Source organism: Uloborus diversus, chromosome 9 (genome assembly GCF_026930045.1).
Source record: "Uloborus diversus isolate 005 chromosome 9, Udiv.v.3.1, whole genome shotgun sequence".
Lineage (NCBI taxonomy): Eukaryota > Metazoa > Arthropoda > Arachnida > Araneae > Uloboridae > Uloborus > Uloborus diversus.
Window position 1 is genome coordinate 150,112,756 of NC_072739.1, and position 21,489 is coordinate 150,134,244.

General features: G+C 34.4%; 1 protein-coding gene across 1 annotated transcript in view; it reads right to left on the reverse strand.

Moving 5' to 3' along the window:
* The window catches only part of LOC129229358 (bestrophin-2-like), a 40,846-nt gene that overhangs the window by 5,972 nt on the left and 13,385 nt on the right, over window positions 1-21,489 (reverse strand). The window contains exons 3-6 of the mRNA XM_054863649.1: window positions 18,155-18,289; window positions 15,626-15,792; window positions 11,077-11,231; window positions 4,441-4,518 (exon numbers count right to left, since the gene is read on the reverse strand). Coding sequence (XP_054719624.1) covers window positions 4,441-4,518; window positions 11,077-11,231; window positions 15,626-15,792; window positions 18,155-18,289 — 535 coding nt within the window. The remainder of the gene's footprint in view (window positions 1-4,440; window positions 4,519-11,076; window positions 11,232-15,625; window positions 15,793-18,154; window positions 18,290-21,489) is intronic.

The following is a 21,489-nucleotide window of genomic DNA, read 5'->3' on the forward strand; positions in this document are numbered from 1 at the left end:
GTTTGAAAAAAATTAATATAATGAAATAATATAAGTGTAGTAAATCGATAATATGAATAGTTAGTTACTCTTTATTAAAAAAAAAAAAAAATTGTAATGTAAGATTTTGTAACATTCGAAGATTTTTTTCCTTTTAAATCAATTTTTTCACTTTTACAACCCTATTTTTTCCTTAAAATAACCTACATTAGCTCTCATAATCATGTCTGTGTCCTTGGGACTCCAGTTAAATAGGACCCCTAAGCGGAATTTTTATATCATATTATTTTTTCTGTACAATCTGTTTTTTGCGACTTATTTGCGAATGAATGAATGTATAAACATCAACATTGGAGGAAATGTGCATTACACAGTTATGTATAAAATGAGCAATAAGCCATGGAAATTTGCACGAGTTTTATGCAAAAATAACTTACAACAGAAAACGCACTCTTGGCGAAAAAATCCATTCTTTAAAATAACAGTACATCACAGATTTACGTTGTAAAATGTCGTTGAAACATTCCAAAAAGCGTTCAATGACTTGAGCGTCCACCTATAACTAAACAAATTGGCTGCATAGATTGTTCATGTTGTCAATTAAGAAGTAGGATGCCAGAATGAGAATTAAAGACCAGACACAGAGGGAGACTTTGGACAAGAAAGAGCGAGAAAACGGTTCTGTGCAGGTGTTGTAGCTCGTGGTCGGCCTGCACTGTAAAAACGATTCAGAAACGTTCCTGGAAAATAATAGGTAGCTGATGTGCCCATTTTCAGCCAGTAATATATCTCGTAAAAACCAGGAAAGTTTTCCCCTTAAACTCAGTAACCTTCTTGAAAGTATCCTGAAAAACCCGGAAACCTTCACGTTTAAAGCCAGACGTGTCTCTAGAACTTCAAAGGAATCTGAGATAGGAATAACATAACAGCTCCAGAAGCAATATTACAATCATGGCTAAAGCTAAGCCAGAATTGCAAGTCATGATTGCAATTCTTGCAAAGCTCAGTAGTCCAAAAACTTATTCGCTCCCTTTAGGGGCTTGATCAGTCAGGACGAGCCGTAATTGAATTAAAGTCGATACACCTTATAAATACTCTCAGTTAATCTTTAAACTGGGAGCTATAAATATTTTTTACAACAGAGAGAAGTCTGCATTCCTGCAACTCGTAGCCATTCAGGAAACTTTTTGACAATGATACTTGATATTTCCAGGAAGTGGATGAAAACCATTAAAATCCTGAAATGTTACACGGAAATACTCAGTAACGTGTCTGAAATTTTTTACAGTGTGGAATATGTCTTCTGGAACCAGAATCTTCGGCTTGATATTATTCCTAAGTCGTTGGACAATACTGCGAGACACATGGAGATGTCTAGCAGCATTAGATCCTTATTTACATCCATTTGATTGCCGCACACTTAACCAGGATTCGTACGCTCCTTCAAAACTCCTCCAATACTCCTTCATTCAGGAAATTTTCCTAAAGGGCCCTTCAAACTCCTTTGTTTTGGTTTTAATTCCTTCAAAACTCCTTCTTCTTTAGTTCAAGACTACATAATTTTTCTCTATGAAAGTGACTTAAAATACTTCAATCGACAACTGAACATCGTCACTAGGGCAAAGGTATATTTACGATTTTGATGTAAAAGTGAAGTAAAACATGCTTAAATGGTGCTTAGCTATTTTTTCAAGTTTTATAACTATTGCTTTTCCCTCCACTACACTCTCAGCAGCAAAAGTCAGTTTGTCTAATTAATATTTAAATATTTAAAAATACATAAGTAGATGTAAGATATTAAGCAATTGTGTTAAAGAAAACAATTGTTTAGTAAATCGCAGTTCTGACGATGTAAAAAGGGTCATCCATGTTTGATGTCACAACTTGAGGGGGAGCCGGGTTCATGAAATTGTGACAAGGGTCAGAGAAAGAGTGATACAAAGTGACATCACACAGTTGTTACAACACTATGTTATGACATGTGACGAGGAGTAGTAAGGTGAAGTGTGACATTTTGTGACAAAGGGGAAGGGGATCAAATACGATGAATAAAAGTGCAACACCGTTTAAGGACAGCCCATTAGTACTCCTTCAAAATCTCATTTTACTCCTTCAAAACTCCTCCAAAAATCCTTCATTATATTTCTGAAATTGAGTACGAACCCTGTTAACACATCAGAAAACTGACTTCTCCTTGGCACTACTAGACTCTACTGACCATTTTCAACGAAACTGCCTACAACAGTTCGACAACATTTAAACATGAAATTCTGAAGTCTTGATATTTGTGTATTTTTCTCTCAGTCATTACAGCTGTTCTTTTCTATAAAATATAAGTATTTACTACCGCTTTTGCCAAGGTTTTTTTTTTTTTTTTTTTTTTGCGAGTTCCTTATTATCATTAAAATAAACTATAAATTTTATTGATACACACATTTTTTTACCATGAGCTTCGGAAAACATGTGCTTTCTTTTATTAAAAAAGCAAAAATAGGAAGCTTATTACATCAATATGCTTGTAAAATTTCAAATCAGCAAAAGTTACAAGTAGCTTGAAGCAACTTCCTTGTTTTCACAGTTGTGTATTATTTCTCTTAGTTTTTTATTCTTTGAAATTTAAATATATATTTGAGTTTGGTGATTTTTCACACAAACTAAAAGAAGAACGACAATTGTACAGTTGAATTCGCTTATAACGAGTGCAAAGGGACCGCAATATTTGCTCGTTAATAACCATGTGCTCGCAAAAAGCGAGTTCATGAAAAAAAAAATCATAAAAATTTATAACGTTGCTTTTTTATCTTTTTAATCACTGTACAACAGCCCAAATAAGTTGGTTACTTTCTTTGAACTGTCTGAATGTTTCTTCCTTATGTCATTGTTTTTGAAGAATGCGCATATACACTAGAGGTGCGACATTCGATGGGCAAAATATCGATGTTAGAAATTAAAACATCGATGGTATTCATACATCGATCAAAAAACATTGATCTTTTTTATCAATGTATAACATTCATTTTTGAATATACTACACTAATTTAAGCAATACAAAAAAAAATACGTACCCGACGAATATATTAAAGATACTGAACCTCAAATCATGAACATAATTTAATAAGAATAATTTCGCAACATCTTCATATTATAGTACGACAAAAATTGATAATAAGACAAGCACCGATTAATTTAAACTAGTTATAGTAATAAGGAAATATTTTCAAACTGAATGAAACTAAAAGTAAATTTACATCAAAAAAGAATCTAAGAAAAAATGTATCATAGCACTTACCGTCAGTTGAATGATGAGAGAAAAAGTTGTGCTAATTATTTAAAAAATACAAAATTAATTCTAACAATTATTTTTAAGAGCAAGAAATATGTTGTACTGTTAGTTAATAATTAAACACAAATTGTAAGTAATAGAGGGACGACTTGGTGGGGGAAATCGATAAGTAACCTCGAATATTGGTGTTGACAGTTTGGAGGAAACGAAGTTTGTTTACTTTGTTCCCCAGAAGCAAATTTCTCTTTTCACAGACTATCCCGCCAGACGAAGAAACATCTCTTTCCGATGGAACAGAAGTTGCCATCACTATCAAATACTTTAAAGCAACTTTTACCAGCTCTGAATTTTTAAAGTTATAATTTTCACCGTAGTAACGTATAGGATTTTCCTTTAGTTTAAGAACTGGAGCCTTGAAATAGACTGCAAGTTCTGGCACCAGACTACCAGTGTCAAGTTCTCCCGATAGCTTTGACCTCTTCCCCACTCTCTAGTAATCTTCTACTATTTCGTAGACTTCCCAAAAATCATCCTCTGCACAGAAATATTGATCTTATAAAATGAGTGCAAAAAAAAAAAAAAAAAAAAAAAAAGATTTTTTTTTTTGGCAATTCCATAAGTAAACTTAATTACCGAACGAGAAAATTTGAGTAAATTTTATGATAATTTTTATTAAAATGCAAAAACATCAACATCGAAACCAAAATATCGATGGTCCAAAAACATCGAAAGGAAAACATTGATATTTCCAAAACATCGACATCGATGTCGCACCCCTAATATACACACATATGTAATTTTTTAATGCTTCTTTACTCCACAAATTATTAAAAGTGCTGTCATCGCTTGTTCTTTTGGACTTATGATTTATTACTAACTTTGGTTGACTTCTCAAAGTTAAAGAAAATTTACCAGAAAGAGATAAGCTGCGCTGGAAGTCAATAGAAATTTTATGAATCACAAAAACATTGCTCGCTTTAAGCGGAGTTTGCTCGTTAAAAGCGACTCCACATAGACTTAACATTGTACCCCAACCAAGTATATCTGATTCCCTCGCTAAATTCGGGTTTTCGTTAAATCAGGTCTCGTGAGTTCGACTGTATAATGCTTTTAAAATTCAACAATAACGATCATCAGTAAAATCCAAGCAGTTGTTGTCACTCTATATATATACAGACCTGTGTATAAACCAGAGGAACGCTAATCCAATCATAACCAATCATGATTGCACACGCCGTTCTGAAGTCAAGAGCTTCCTGAAAGATGAATTTATTGTTAAAATGCATCATATAACATCTAGGTATGTACTTTTATGAATAGCCAAGATATTTAAATATTCAATAATCATGATTGACGCAACCTTTTCATTCCTGCATTATGGTTCTTTGCTGACTCATACTAATGTGTGTTAGCTCTGTCCTCATTTACTTTCATTCCGTATGAAATTCAACTTCCATCATGCTATTAATTTCTGTAATCAATAGGCAAGGCGAGGAGGCAGATTCTTGTGAGCGACAAAACACTACGAAATACAGTTGTAAGACTTATTAAAATTGTATAAAAGTGCAAATGAATGACTGAAAATGACATGGGTATAATTAGTATGGGCTTAATCTTCAATCGGCGAATTTTCTGCTATGTGTTTCGTTTTTGCTGGTTACCCACATAATGATGAAGGTAGGGTCTCCCTAATATGTTACTCAGGTGCAGATACAAGGGGGGGGATCATGACCCCTTTCCCAATGTCGACAATGTTATCCATCCATTGTGTCAGATACATCATGAATAAAATTTAGAAGGTTGATGTAATCATTTCAATTTGTTAATTATTTTTAACAGTAAATATATAAAATACTTTTTGATCTACTTGAACTGAGATCCCACCAAAAAAGAGAAAAAAGTCCCGAAAAACAACCTCCCAAGCATTTATTCACTGTATGCGCCCTGACTCCCCGTGGGTACCCTTTCTTGAAGAGATTTTCACAGCAGTGTATTAATTACATTTAATTACTAGTTCATTACTTATTTTGCATTGTCTATGAAATTTTACTAATAATTTATTATTTTATCTCCATTGTATCGAGTTAATCATTATGTGCAATGACTTTCAAGTTCAATGCACTCAACTCGTGCCTAGGGCGTCTGAAAACTTTGAAACGGCCCTGTTAAATATTGTAATTTTACTTCCGTATTACTAGGGAGAGCTTTAAGTTTTGCAATATTTGGCACATGTGAAGTTTTTCAACGTACTGTTAGCGTGTGCGTCAAATGCGGGATATAACCTGGCTTGCTTTTCAAACGTTACCGTCGCAACAGAGACGGCACAGTTTCAAACCGACAGTGCTCATATGGTAGTCAGTGGTTAATAATTTTGGCTTCATGATATTTCGCTAATTTATCGGGAAAAGATTAGGTTTTGAATCTGGTGTCTGTGTGTGTCAGCTTGGCAATACTTGGCATGGTTCTCGGTATATAATCCCATTTGAAACCATTGGAGAGATTCGGCTTCTTCCCCATTGACGGTCTCTGTAAAACTATTTTCTCTGTCTGCCTTCGCAGTTTGGCAGGTACCGCATTCCATGATTCGTCCAGGCACGAATGTCAAGAAAAATATGTTTCACTCATAGTGGCTATTGGTACTTTCTTTCTCCCGTTAAGTGATATTGCTATAATTTGATTTGAATTATAACTTTCAAATAGAATTTTTTTCTTGAAATAAATGTTTTTACTTTGGATTTCTTAAGCTGTTCCTCATGGTGCGAAATCGATGTCAATGTTTTTGTTAAGACGATTATTAATCTTTATTTTAATGCGACCATTACTGTTTCTCGACTATTAGACTCTTAAGACGACTATTAATCTTTCTCTTGTTTTAATACGACTATTAATCTCGAAAATTTTCAATTTTTTTGACAAAAATATATATTGTTGTCCAGTCTTTCCTGAACAACTAAAAACAAATCGCTTTGAATAGTTCTTGTGATTGAGAAAACTATGAGAGAAAACGTGTCAGTTATCCACCATAAAATATAACTTAAAAGCCGTTTATCTCAAATGTGATTTTTTTTTTTTTTTTTTTTTTGATACTACGCGCATGATAACTTAAGAACTTTTAAATATTTTTTATATGAAATTTTTTCTCAACGTGTATAATACCTCGTTTTACGAAGTGAACTATTTGTGTAAAATCTTTTACGTGAAAAATTATGTGGGGTTGAAAAAAGATGAAATTTTGACCTTTTTTGAGACTTGATTTTGAATTACTATGTAAAACAGAAATCACATACAAATGTTTAAAAAAAAATGGTTCAGTTTATTAAACTAACAAATTACTGAGATGTCAAAAATAATAAATGCGCGCAAGACGACTAATCCAATTTTAATCAAAAATATTTGCTCATATTTATACTTACTTAAATAAGTACTTAAATATTTTAGTTAAAAAAATACGTGCAGTAAAAAGAAGAACATATTTTTCTGGAAAAGAAGAAAGAGAAATGTTATATTCTTTCAGAGTTATATCGAATTCGACTGTTTTTTACCCATTTCTGAGAGGTTAAAAGGTCGTATTTTCCCTTAAAGATAGTACTGTAGTTCTTGTACTTCCGTTTTTGGAGTATCAACACTTTCCTTTGCAAAGCCATTGTAATTTCTTGAAGGATCTGCCTATCTCTAAGGGTCCTTCATCCGGAGAGTACGTTTTAAATCCAAAAGCAATCTCGATTCTTCTCTGTGTTTATTTTTTTCTCGGTATCTCTATCTAAGGTTACCATTGCATGTAAATTTTTGTGTTTTAAAGGAATCCTTATCTCGGAAAATGTGCCTGATTTTAATTTTTGCTCTTTTCTTTGAATACGCACTAAGAAAAAAAAGAGTCATTTGCTATCTTACTTCGCTCTATTGATCCATTGGAATAACAACAACAGAATAAATTCAAATATTATAAACAACTGGCTGCGTTGCCCGGCTTCGCCCGGTCCAACTTGAAAATAAAAAGTGTGTCAAGTGACGTATATTCAACAATCAGGCGTAAAAAAAAAATGAAAAAAAAAATCATGATTTCCCTTCCAAACAAAGACGACAGATATTAAAATACTTTTAAGAAATTAAATCCAGAAAAATGGATTTAAAATACGTAACCATGGGAACACAAAATAAAATAAGTTTAAGAAATTAAAATGCGAAAGAAAATGGTTCACAATGTGAATGGAATCGAAATTTCTTAAACTTGATTTAAAGAGGCTTGTAACTTTTTTTCCTTTCGAGATAAAAGCTTATTTATTCGACCACAGGTCGAGTTAGATCTGGAGTAAAAACGGTAGCTTTTTCCAATGGCGTCAAAAAGAAAGCTGTGGGACACTTACTTCACTTTTTATTGATTTATTTAATGAAGAAAGTAGTGCCTAAATTTCAGCTAAGCCTAAAAAAAATCGATTAAAAAACGCAAATAACTCCCGCCGTAATAAAGTTAGACCATTGAAACATTGCGCTGAACCCTTTCTAACAATATGTAATATTAATATGTGAAAGTAATTTTTCACTCCCATATTTGAGAATTTATGTGAAAATTGGACGTAAATTGGAATAAAAAAAAGAACTATTCATCGAATTGTATTCGAACTGGTCTGCAAACCTTTTCAGGACTTAAAGGAACAAATTGCGAAAATTTCAGCGCAATCGGCCGGGTAGTTCTCGAGTTTTGCGAGCAGTGTTGCCAGATGGTCAAGTCCAGATTTCCCCAATTCCCTTCCAACTTTTCCCCAAAAAGCGATGTTTTCTACCAAAATTCCCCAAATGCAAAAATTATATTTCCACTAATATTTTCATAAAATTAATCGACTTCCTCTAATATTTTTGTCTCTTGAAAATTTTTTTTTCTCCCCAAATAGCCAAATTTTCTTATAAAATTCCCCAACTTTTTTTTTCTTCACATTTTCGCTTTTTTTTTTTCGTCTTCTTTATCTTTATCTTTCTTTATCTTTACTAATAATAAAGCTGAAAGTCACTCTGTCTGGATATCTCTCTGTCCGGATCTCTTTCTGTCTGTCAGGATCTCTAACGCGCATATAGCGCCAATGCCAAGACCGTTCGGCTGATTTTCATGAAATTTGGCAAAGAATTAGTTTGTAGCATGTGAGTGTGCACCTTTAAGCGATTTTTTAAAAATTTGATTTTGTTCTTTTTCTATTCTAATTTTAAGAACATTTTCCCGAACAAAATTATCATAAGATGGACGAGTAAATTACCAAGTTATCATAACGTGAAACCGTAACGTGGGCAAGCCAATTGGCGAGAAATTCATTATGCATTATTGTGTTGAAATATACAGGGGGACCAAAAGACCTTTTAATTTTCTACTACGGGCAAAGCCGTGCGAGTGCCACTAGTCATAAATACAAGTGCCTGACCAAGAGATAAGAAGTAAGCAAATATTTCTTTTCTATTCGCATTTACTACTCTGCTTCTGTATGTACATTTAAACTAAGATTTTTGTATATATTTATCCAAGAACACTCTTCATCACACTTATTTTTACCTGTTTCACGTATCAACTAGTTACTCACGCAGAACATTAATGCGAATTCCATAGCATAATATTCTACATAATGCGAAATGCGAATTCCATAAAATTGAGCAAAACTAACCCAAGGCTGTTTCACAAACAATGTTCCCACTACTTCTTGACGCGAATTTAAATAGGAAAACAAATCTTTTTTTTTCCCCGAGGGTTTTTTTCCCCAGGTTTTCCCCAAGGAAAAATTTTTCCCCAAAGAATTCCCCTCAAAATCCATTTCCCCAAAATTTCCCCAAAATGGGGAAATTTCCCCCAATCTGGCAACACAGTTTGCGAGTTCAAACACACAGACGCTTTTTGGGGACTTCATTTTATACTATGTAGAGAAGAGATATTTCTTGAAGTAATTATTTACCAAATTTCAACTGAACGCTACCTGGCTTTGAGTAATAAGCTGTCAACATACCTAATGTTTGAAAGTTTCCAAAATTGAAGTTTTTTCATAATTCAAAAGGGAAAGGAAATACTAATTACACGTTTTAAAAAACCTGATTTAAAATATTCCTTTCTTTTCATGCAATACTTATTTTCAAAAACAGCTATTCCGAGTAATATTTCGATTTTCTTTGAAACACGAAACATTAAAAAAAAAAAAAAAAAAAAAAAAAAATGATGCTAGAATCAAAAATCTCGATCTATTTTTTAAAAAAAACCTACGCATTTGATCATATTCTTTTAGTTTGTTAATGGGTTTGTTTTCATCAGTCAAAAGTCGCAATTGTGACTTGTTGGCTTCAATGTCGCAATTGTGACAAATGGGCACATGACCGATGTGCTGTTGTCGTGTGCCAGCTAGGCAGGCAATTTAGGGTGCGCTGCTTCACTTTTCCAACTGTACCGTAATTTGGTGTGAAGTCCGACTTCCACAGTACACACATGCCATAAGGACCGTTTATAGGGTAGGCAACCATTCACATCATAACAACACATACATACAAAGAAAGTACAAGGATAGGAGAGAGAATGCCCGAGCCGGGATTCGAACCCGGACCTTCCTTTCGCAGCCAGACATCTCTGACCACTAGACAAGGCAGGCGGCGACCGATGTGCTAAATTTGATAAATTATATACTTGTAAAAATTATAACTCGGACAATGATGATGATGATTGTTTATTAGAATAAGTCATTAATGAAGTAAATCTGTAAAGCCAAAAAGTTTTTGATTTTTAACGTGGTCAAGAATTTTTAAAATTTAACACAATAAACCACAAAATGTGTGAAATTCATTTTATTACTAAAACATATATCTCATATAACAACTAACCCCATATACTGTAACAACATGCCCCGTGGTGGGGTAAGTTTTTACAATTTATATCTATTCAAAAAACTTGTGAAATATTTTGGAGTAGTGACTTCTAATCATTTTTAAAAAAATATGTAATGAATGTTAAACAATCTAGATGCATTTCAAAGTTTCACGCGTGTTATTAATTTAAATTGTTTAGCGTAAAAAAATATTGAAAAAATTGCAACAACTAACCCCGATCTCCCCTACTCAATAGTGCGCACCATTTAGATATAATGTTGTCGGGAGCATGCGCACGTCATGTCATGTCTGGAACATGCTTATGTGACGTTAAGATGGCTATTGTGATTGAGATTAAACTTAATGCAAAGAAGAAAAGAGAAACAGGGGTGGAGATATTTTTCTTTTTTTACAGGCCGTGGTGACCTGATCGGTGAGTCGTCGGACTCTTAATCGGAAGGTCCCGGGTTCGAAGCCAGCCGGTTATTGAAGATCCTCCGTGTTTGTTAATGATAATTTGGGCACGTTAAATATTTCGTGGTCACAAAGCCGTCCAAGTGAATCAATATCTCTGGGGGTGCTTTAGATAGGATTGCTCTGTTAGCATTAAAAAAGAAAAAAAAAAAAGAACGAAAAAAAAAGATCCGTCTTTAGGGCCCTATCTAACCGATTATACTACAAATAGTGGTGGGCACGGGGAACCCTGGAGCATGATATGATGTTTTCCTTTCCTTTTCTTTTCTTTTCCTATTTTTAAAGTCTGATCCTTGAAACTAAAAACTTGTTTGATATTCAACAGCGTTAACAACATGAAGTCAATATCTATTGTATATTCTGAGCGGCGATTTGAACATTTTAATATTTTATGGCCTCTGCATCCTTCTAGAAAGGTTTAATATCCATTATATGGAAATCTTAGATTTGAAACGGAATTTTTGTACAACATATTATACTTATTTTACAATCCTGATGGCTCGATGCTGACTTACCTGAAGCAAACCATCCAGCAATATGGAATCTTTGATTCTCCCTTCTTTTTTCGCCCTCATAGCTAGGGCACAAAACCAGTGACAAGGCAGCCACCATTTTCCATATGAAAATTCGTGTTTCTCATAGATGGACCATTCTTCTTTAGTCATCATACCTGGGAGAGTTAGGTAAAAAAGTTTTTAACGAGGAAATTCTTTAATGGTTTTAATAATAATTTCATTACATTTTTACTCTTTCTGGTTTGAGATATACAATTCAGGATTGGTAATGGAAATAGCTTGCTCTAACATTAATGCTTATAACTAGAAAATCACCAGTCAAGGTATGACGGGTGAAAGTTGCTTTTACATTTGAACGAAGCCATTGCCTGTTTGGTGATATTTTGATAGTTAAAATGTTAACCCTAACTCCAGTGGATGAACCCTAAACTCCAGTAGATAGCGTTCAATGTTGACCACTTTTTCGTTTCTTTATTCTCCTAAAATGAGTCTTACCAGTAAAACAGTTAAGTTACCGGATCCAGTTCAGCCTCGTCACAATAAAGCCTTTCCCTGCATGTTAAACATTACTAAAAAATATTATCAAAATATCTTGCCGTGGTGGAGTTACATTGTTGATAACGTCAGGAGCATTATTTGATTATTCACTGTTATATACACTGGTGTGCAAAAATTAAGGACGAGAGTGTTTTTTCAATATAACTTTGTACAAAAGCTTTCCAAATCAACACATTTAATACCGTAAGATCCCCAATACGTAAGGACATGTGTAATGTAAGCAACACTTACTAAAAGAGAAATCAGAGAGATAAAAAGAAGCTTTATTGAAAAAGTAGCATGGAGCGCAATGCGACTGAAGGCCGAAACATCCCTGTGATGGGTGTTCAGCAAGAAACATCCGGTCTTTAGTAGGGGATATGATCTTTCCCGACTGCTAGGCAGGTTTCACAGCTTCTGCCCATGCTGAGAATGAGGGTGTCAATGAGTTGTTGAAGCATTGCTGCCCATTCGTCTTGCAGCGCCAATCGAAGCTCCCGAATCGTTACTGGTGGTAAGGTACGAGCTGCCAAGCGTCTGCCTAGAAAATCCCATACATGCTCGATGGGATTGAGATCCGGAGATCGTGCCGGCCAATCCATACGTTCAATATCCTCACTCTCTAAGAGCTGTTCGGCAGCTACTGTGCGATGACATGGTGCATTGTCGTCCATGAAAAGGAACTGCGGACCCATAACGCCTCTAAAAAGACGCACATATGAAAGAAGAATCTCGTTACAATAACGGGTCCCGTTGACTGAACATGCGTCGAAGATGTGAAGGTCTGTACGACTAACCAAGCATGATGCCTCCCCAAACGAGAACACCGCGACCTCCATACCTATCCCTTTCAATGATGTTCGAGGGATGATTGCGGCTTCCCCGCTCTCTCCAGATGAGTATGCGATGAGAATCGCTACGCAGACTGAATCTGCTCTCATCTGTAAAGAGTACTCCTCCCCATTCATTGCCTCTCCACTTCCGGTGTTCCCGGCACCACAGAGAACGCCTTCTCCGATGGGCAGGCGTTAGAGGTACACACCATATAGGGCGTCGTGCAAACAGACCACCACCGTGCAGTCTTCTGGCCACGGTAAAACGCGATATCGGTCGTCCAGTCGCCTGTGTCGTGTGTCTAGCGATTTCTCCCGCTGTCTGCCGCCTGTTTCTTCTGGCCTGTAAGACAATATACCGGTCATCTGCGGGTGTGGTTCCTCGTGGACGACCACTACTGAAGCCCCGGATAGCTGTTCCTGTAGTTTGAAATTGTCTCCAAAGTCGTGAAACGATGCTGTGAGCACAATTCCGAACTCTGCAGCCACACTTGTCACACTGCGGCCTTCCTCCAACTTCCCAATGATTCGACCTCGGGTAAAAGCATCCAGATGTCGTCTAACAGATTGATTATTCTCCATTTCGCGCTGAGGTAGCAACTCGGTGCGATTTTAACTGCTATACGGCGTGCAATCTCTTTGCCAGAAATACTGATCTTACACCGACAACATGCTTTATACTACTCAGACATTCCCCCATTACGTCTGCCTGCATATCTGCGCATGTGCTACCGTACATCACCTTACTTAATCTCCTGATTGGTCTTTCTGTCCGCTCTGCCTCTTCGTTCAGCTGATATGCTAATATTTCGACTTCGTCCTTAATTTTTGCACACCAGTGTATATATATATATATACGAGGATAAAGTACACCAACTCGTTTTAGTGTTGAATTTTCATATTTAATTGTAACTGTTTTGCAATAAAATGAACAATATATTTGAATGATTTTTTTTATGGTCTTTATTTATTCATTTATTTATTTATTTATTTATTTTTTTTGAATGATATCAATTAATCTTACACTATAGTTAGAGGAAAAAAAGTTAAATTAATTTGAATTTTTGGCATCTTGAATTCAAATTATGTTTTTCGTAATCACGAGCATGTGTGTGTGTATGAACGCGCGTGTGTATTTGTGTAGGCACATGTGTGTGGGTGCGTGTGTATGTGTGTATGTATGCATGTGTGTGCGTGTTGTGAATGCAGTGCTGTGTGTGTAGACGTTCGTGTGTGTGTATGTAGGCATATGTGTTTGTGTCTGTATGCAGGCATGAGTGTGTGTATGTGTGTGTATAGGAGTGTGTGTTTGTGTCTGTGCGCAGGCATGAGTGTGTAGGCGTGTGTGTGTATGCGTGTGTGTGTGTAGGATATGGACGCAACCTAGAGACGGTTTTCGCAAGAGGAGTAGCATCGTGAGGCCGGTCGACGCGACGGTGGTGCTGGTGGGAAAATAAAATCAGCGTAACGCCGAAAACAGTCAAGTGAGAACAATAAGCAATCGTGATTGCTCAAGAAATATTTTTTCTTTGTAAAACATAAAATTCTTTATTAACGACTAAATTTTCCATAACTTTTTAAAAGAAAAAATTCAGCTTGAACTTAAAAAAAAAAACAACATTGGTTTTTGAGTAATATGCGGGAGACCAAAAACAACACATTAATGGCAAATTTCATTGTTTGTTTTTTTTTTTTTTCAACTTCAATTTCTTCATTTTTAGAGAAATATTTTTTCAAACGTCATTTTTTTTTTTTTTTTTTTTGAAGAAAATTATAAATTTTAGGCTTTGGGTGGGAAAAGTAAACAATTTTTAATTTGTTTTGTTTTTCTTTCTCTCTTTCTTTCTTTTATTTTTTTCGTTTTTTTTTTGGCGTGTGTGTGTGTAGTATATGGGGGTTTTTGGAATGCAATTCTATACGAAAACTTTTTATCAACTTCAAGTTTTGGATTACCATGTTACTTTTTTCTATAAACCCTAATGGAGTATTGAAGGTAGTCACTTTTATCGAAAACGAAACCTACAATGACTTCTTTTCCCTGAAAATTAAGATTTTATCTCGTTTTATCGTCAAATGATTGATTAACAATAAATGTTTCACTGCGTAGCACATGTGAAATAAAAGCACTCTTGCACTGTACTAAATATATGTGCATGCAGGGGTGCCCACCTTCCTAAGAACAAGGGCGTATACCCCCCTAAATATCGTAAAGACCCTCCCAAAATGTCAAAAATAACCCTTAAAACACCACCCCCCTAAAAAATTTCAATGGCGTATTCTGCGCCATGATCCCCCTAGGTGGGCACCCCTGTGTGCATGTTTTCTGGATGAAAGCATGAACGGCTGAAATACTGTCTGACCGCGGATTGTATGTAATTTGGCAATGTGCCAAGTAAGGACTATTCCATCTGAATGAATCTAGCAGGGAGAAGGGAAAATAAGGATGGGATTTTGATGCACGCGTTTTATAATGTCACTAGTGCCTTATTTATTTATTGCATTCTCTAAAATAAAATAAGGGAAAACAAAAATAGTTACCATGGAAACAACAAAAAGGAAATGAAAATATTTTCATTTCGTTCAGGAACGTACTGTTTGACCACGGATTGTATGGAATTGGCAAACATCCAGTTAAGGCGACTCCATCTGGATGAGGGAAAAAATAAAAATTTTATGCGCGTATTCCACTTATTTGAATGAGACTCTGCTTAATTTGGAGGCTAACATACATCTGCAAAATCTGACATCCCTGAAAACTAATAGATGCTTCCATTTCCGCGTGTAAACCGGATGTTTGCCTTTCCATACAATCCGTGATTAGACAGTAAAAGCAATGGTAAACTCAAAACTTTGAATAAATAAATCAATTAATTTTTGCCGTAAGAATATAGGTCGAATAGACTTCAGATTGAAAAAATGTTGCTGAGAGCAAATTTTCCTTTTTAAAAAACTAAGGCTAAATAATAGAGAGGCAAAAGTGCACATCTGTAACAAACCAACTAACACTCCTATAAACTAATAGATACGTCCATTTCCGCCAATAAACCGGATATTAGCCTTACCATGTAATCCAAATTATCGTTAACATTTGTTCTGGTACTGTTTTTGATCATCCATACTTTTCTATCCGAATTCTTTTTCTGGTTGATTCAGAGAGTGATGATTATTTATTTCGTTACCTGCTGAAACTAAATGCTGAGTGGTTGGAAATCGTTTTTTTACAGCCGTACTGACCATCTGGAAGGTCAGCAATTTGGTGAGAATGAGATATCTGCCCAGTGTCCGGCGGATCATCCTGCTGCGCTCGTCTGATCCGTGGACATATGTTGAGATCTTGAAAGCAGCCCTGAAACAAGAAGAAAAAAAAAAAAAAGAAGAAGTGACCAGTGCCTTTTGCTCATCACATTTATCTGTAATATTTTTGTATCATAAAACATGAAGATGCTAAAAAAATGAATAATTTCAATGATTTCGAGATTTAAAAAAAAATCATTAAAAATAATTTACTCTCAAAACTGTTTTTGTGCAGTGGATAGAGCTCGCATAAAAAAAAGAAAAATATCGTATTAATAAATCGTTCAAAATTTTACGAGTAGCTGAAAAATAGTTTTCGCAACCAAAATTACTGCTAAATCGCACAAAAAAAAAAAAAAAAAAAAGCCCGCAGAAAACAGTTTTAAGTATAATATAACTTCTGTTCCGAGTTTTTCTTTTTCTCTTTTTACTTCCTTTTACAAAAAAGGAAGTATTGTATTCGCGAAAAAATTTTCACTCAAAAATCGGCCTTAATTTCCATTTTGCTTACCCCCGAATGAATGTTGAGTTTATTCTTCAACACGACCACAAGTGGATATATGCCCAGGAACGTACAGACACCCGAAATATCCATTTTGACGATCCCCGAGTTAATTACAACGAGTTTTCTCGTGACGTCTGTATGTACGTATGTGTGTATGTATGTCGCATAATTCAAGAACGGAATGTCCTAGAAAGTTGAAATTTGGTAATTAGACTCCTAGTGGGGTCTAGTTGCGCACCTCTCGTTTTGGTTGCATTCGGATGTTCCAAAGGGGGTCTTTTGCCCTTTTTTGGGGGGGGGGAATCATTTTTAATTTCGATGTAAACTCAAGTGGTGTTATAATTTGGTGGACACTTGGCGATTTTTAATTTTGTTCATTTATTTATTTATTTATTTTTTTGGAATCTGGTTTCAATTTGGCCACTGTTTGTGATATTTAGAGAGTAAACTATTGAATCACGTTAAAACTGCCAATAATGAGAAAATGACATTAAATTGGAGTAAAAGGAAGTCATGTGATGCACACATCAACTCATTTGCAACAAAATATGGGAGCTCAGAGCAAATATGCAAAAATTACGTACATTCTCATATACTAGGCATTAAATGCCTTATTTGAAGTCTTTGGTAAAAGAATATCTCCAACTGATAAGTAACATAAAATTTAACGCATAAAATTTATAAAAATAAATTGATATTAAGAAAATTTGATGTTACATGCATGCAGAAATATATCTCGTAGGATCGCTATGTAGGTTACAATTGAAAAATTAGAAACTTATGAAACACACCTTTCGTCACGTTTCAATTGGGTTGTTTCCGAAATTTTAGAAGTATTTTTTTCTGAAAGAGCATGTTTAAAAACATTGGACTTAACTATTTAAAAAATATATTGACAAAGTTTAATGTTTTAAAAAAATTATTTTAATCGATTCGCAGATTCAATTTCATTTTTTACATTTCTGCGCATGATATCACAAGTGATAAAATGTCATTCGCTGATGTCATCAGAGCAGAGCACAATATTTTGACATTAGATAAAGATAAAATATTACAGCGCAATAATACTAATGAATTTCATGTTTGCTTCAGAAAAGCCTTCATTCAAAACTCTCATTATGGTTTCTGTTAATATTACTGTTTAATGGCAACCTCCCCCCCCCCCCCCAACAATGTGTAAACAGTCAGCTCATCATTTGAGTACCGCGCCAAACTATGTCACTTGTGCCGTCATAAAGATCATTATTAAAAAATAGGATATTAAAAAAAATTAAAAAAAAAAAAACACTTTTGGGAAAACAAAGTTTTTTTTTCTGGCTCCATGTTATTTTTTTGCTTATTCTATCAATTTCAGTGACTAAAAGTAGAGTACTTTTGACTGAAGAAAACACCCCATTGTTAAATAAATATCTTAAAAGTTCTTTAAACTTGAAATATTACTTGAAAGTCAAATATTTTACCGATAATTTGGAATCTTTACTAATAATAAAGCTGAAAGTCTCTCTGTCTGTCAGGATCTCTGTCCGGATCTCTGTCTGTCAGGATCTCTGTGACACGCATAGCGTCTAGATCGTTCGGCCGATTTTCATGAAATTTGGCACAAAGTTAGTTTGTAGCATGGGGGTGTGCATCTTGAAGCGATTCTTCGAAAATTCGATGTGATTTTTTTTCTATTCCAATTTTAAGAACAAAATTATCATAAGATGGTCGAGTAAATTACGAAGTTATCATAACGTGGAACCGTAACATGGGCACAAGCCAATTGGCGAGAAAATTCACCATACATTATTTGTAAATATACAGGCGAACCAAAAGACCTTTTAATTTTCTATTACGGGCATAGCCGTGCGGGTACCACTAGTGTTCAATAAAACGATTATTTTTTTAATTGCGGGACATATGATCTTACCTGTCTGGCCATGGTATGACTTCGTACTGACTCCACCATCTTCCTATGACAAGGGATACGTAGAAGCCCAAGACAAACGACAGTGGAATGAGATCTGTGAACGTCTCGACAAAGAGCACTACTTTCTCGAACAAACTTGAAAGAAAATAGAATAATAATAATTATTTTTTAAAAGTATTACATGGAAGAATGTAAAACCGAATTGCTTGTAGTTTGAGTGTTTCTTTATCTTAGAGAGTGTTGATGTTTTTGTTTATGATTTTGCATAGTAGTACGACAAATGGAAATTGTTTGGTTTAGCAGACAAGACATAATTCTTTTTAACCACCTCCAGTTCTGAAAACAATATAATGGAAACAATCAGTCTATTCATGTCATCAAGGTGCTGAAAAGACAAGCCAAAGATTTACTGATGTATTCCAAATAATGTATTCGTCTTGGTCAATCTCTTAATCATTAGAGCATTTTATATTTTACTGCTGATTTTTGTTATTTATAGGTTAAGATAATTTTAAACTTTCATTTTAAGTATTGTCATCAAGTTTTTTCTTTCATTCTAATGGTAGCAAATCTTGTGTAAAAGTTTGAGCGTGAAAACTGAACATTTATTAATTTGACATTCTCAAATTATTTCTCATAGATTGTGCACTTGATTTTTAATTATTGCTTATTATGTTTATGTTAGTTTTAAAAATGTAATTAAAGTTTTGCAAATTTTATAAGCAATGAACTCTATAGTATTTTCGGTAACCCTGATCTATGTAGATTAACTTTACATTTCTTTATTTTTTTAAAGCCCAATGCTGCACTCTGTTGACAATGTTATAATATTCGTTTTCTATTTTATATTTTACTCAGAAATTTGGCAACACTGCCTGGCTCATTGTATCATCTAATCATTCTGAAGTTGCAGTTTGAAATGGTGATTTGAAAGTGCCGAAATCTCTTGTACCCTGCATCAGTATTCTGTGCAATAAATTAAATTATAGAAATCTTGTGATGTTTTAAAATAAAGTGCGTTTTTAAACGTTTAGAAATTTAGACACACGGCAGTGTGTCAGCCAAGTTCGGAAATCAGGCGACACATCTGCCAGTGTGTATCTTACACGAACCATTTCAAGCTACTTTTGACCCCCTCATTTCTTAAAAGCTATTAAATCTACGTGCTTGAAATTTTGTATGTCTAATAAAGCTGCATAGTAGACCTATAATTCTAAATTTCATGAGTGTACCTCTTATAGTTATGGAATTATTAAGATCTGAAAAGTGTCATTTTTAACACTGACTCACTCACTCATCAAAATGTTTACGAACTTCCAAGTGTCTCATATATTTGAAATTTGGCATACAGATGATTTTCATGCATATGTAAAGGGAAAAAGGTATAACTTTGATATACCCCCCAAAAATTACGCGCCAAATCTGGCACTCTCTACGGACTTTTTAGGGTTGCTGTTTCTTATTTTGGTGTTGCCAATTTAGGTTTTTTCAGCTTTTAGGTTTTTGTTGTTTCCAAATTTAGTATTTTCTTATATTTTGTAGCATTTTTTGAGTTTTTTTTTTTTTTAAGTTTTGTGGCAACAAATTTTAGAAGATTTCATATATGTTTTAGCGCCATTTCACTCATTCGCCATTTCTTTGTGAAGTGATCAAGCAGATTTCTGACTTGCCGTATTTTGCTGCAAATCTGGTTGTATTTTCCAATTATATTTCTTTTCTATTAATTATTTTTATCTTTTAGCTTTCAATATGCCTACAGTATGTAGTGTTGTTGAAAAGTTTCAGGGAATTTTGAGCCATAAAACAGGTATTTTGCTTGGCGAGAAAAAAAAGTCGCCAAATTTCCGATTTGGGGGGGGATATCAAAGTAGTTCCGGGAAAAATCTAAAAAGTCAAAAAAACTACATTAAAGTAGCAAAAAATTACGCTATTTTTTATGAGCATCACGGCGTAATCACTTTACTGCGCGATTGCAAAATATTCCGCCAAATAAATCAAAACAAAAGAGCTCGTCAAACGTTGCCAAAACAAGGTTGTTGATGTTTTAAATTAACAATTAAATTTCTAACCAAAATGGGGCTTTAAACGATACTTAAATTCCGCTAAAATGAAAAATGATCCATAAAATAATTCGGAACTCCAGCGCTCGAATACGCTACCTTGCGGTGATTTACAAAACTGCAAATGAAACTAAAACATTGCCACGTTGCGTTCCACGTGTTTCTGTTGACGTGGAGTTGCGAATTAAAATTGCAAATCTAGAGCTAAGCCTTTAAAATCAAAAATAACCAGCTTTAAAATTTATAAAATCTTTAGATCTCAATTCGCAACTCCAACGAACTATAGGGGGCACTGAAGTCACTGTCCAATGGCGGACTTAAAAACTAAAACAAACGCACATGGTAACGAAGAAAATGCTAAAAGTGGTGTGATTTTTGTTCGTACGTATGATTTTTTCGCTTTTTTCTTTTTAAATTAATTTTCAAAGTCTTGTGGATATTCTGGCCCACGTAGAAAGAAATGAGAATTCAAGAAGCATTACTAAACGTCAAAGATTAATGCAATCTACGTAGTTCGTAGTTCTAAGCAGCTATTTCCACGATGTTGAATTCGATATTTATCAATTCCTGATAAAACTAAATAATAATTGTGGCCTGACAAGAATAACAATTAATGCTAGAAAATTCAATATGACATTACAAATTGTTATCGAAAGAAGATGATACTTTTTTGCCTTGCTTGGCTAGCGCTTATTGTTTTCCATTTGTTGCTGAGTTATTTCTCTCGAATTCCCGAATCGGTTAATTTAAAAATTTTCTGTTTCGATTTTTCTAATTTCTGAGTTACGATTTAATTGTGTCATGTTATGCAAATCATCAACAAAATTCTCACGGATATATGGTGGTAGTTTTCTTTTCAGTTGATTGACCATTATTTCTTTTCACTTATAGAATTCTGTAATCTTACTACCATTTTATTCCACTCATGATAAAAATTAAAAATGGTTTAACTAAAAACGCGACATCTCGCCAAGGCTACTTTGCTCGCACTATACTAAAACTATAACCCTAAACAAATTTGGCGAAACCTTTCAGCTGAGAATAAAAGGAATAAAGTAAATTCTTTTTCGGTTATTCATTTTGTTCTACGATAATATATTCAAGAAAATATTTTGCATACTGTCCATTCCAACTAAATGCTGCTGTAAAATATGGTAAGTTTAATTAATTTAAGATTAAAAAAAACCCCATATTCTTACAAATTCATACAAAACAATAAAATTTTTTACCTTGTATAACGTTATCCAAGTTTGTTAATCCAGAATTTTCACTTTC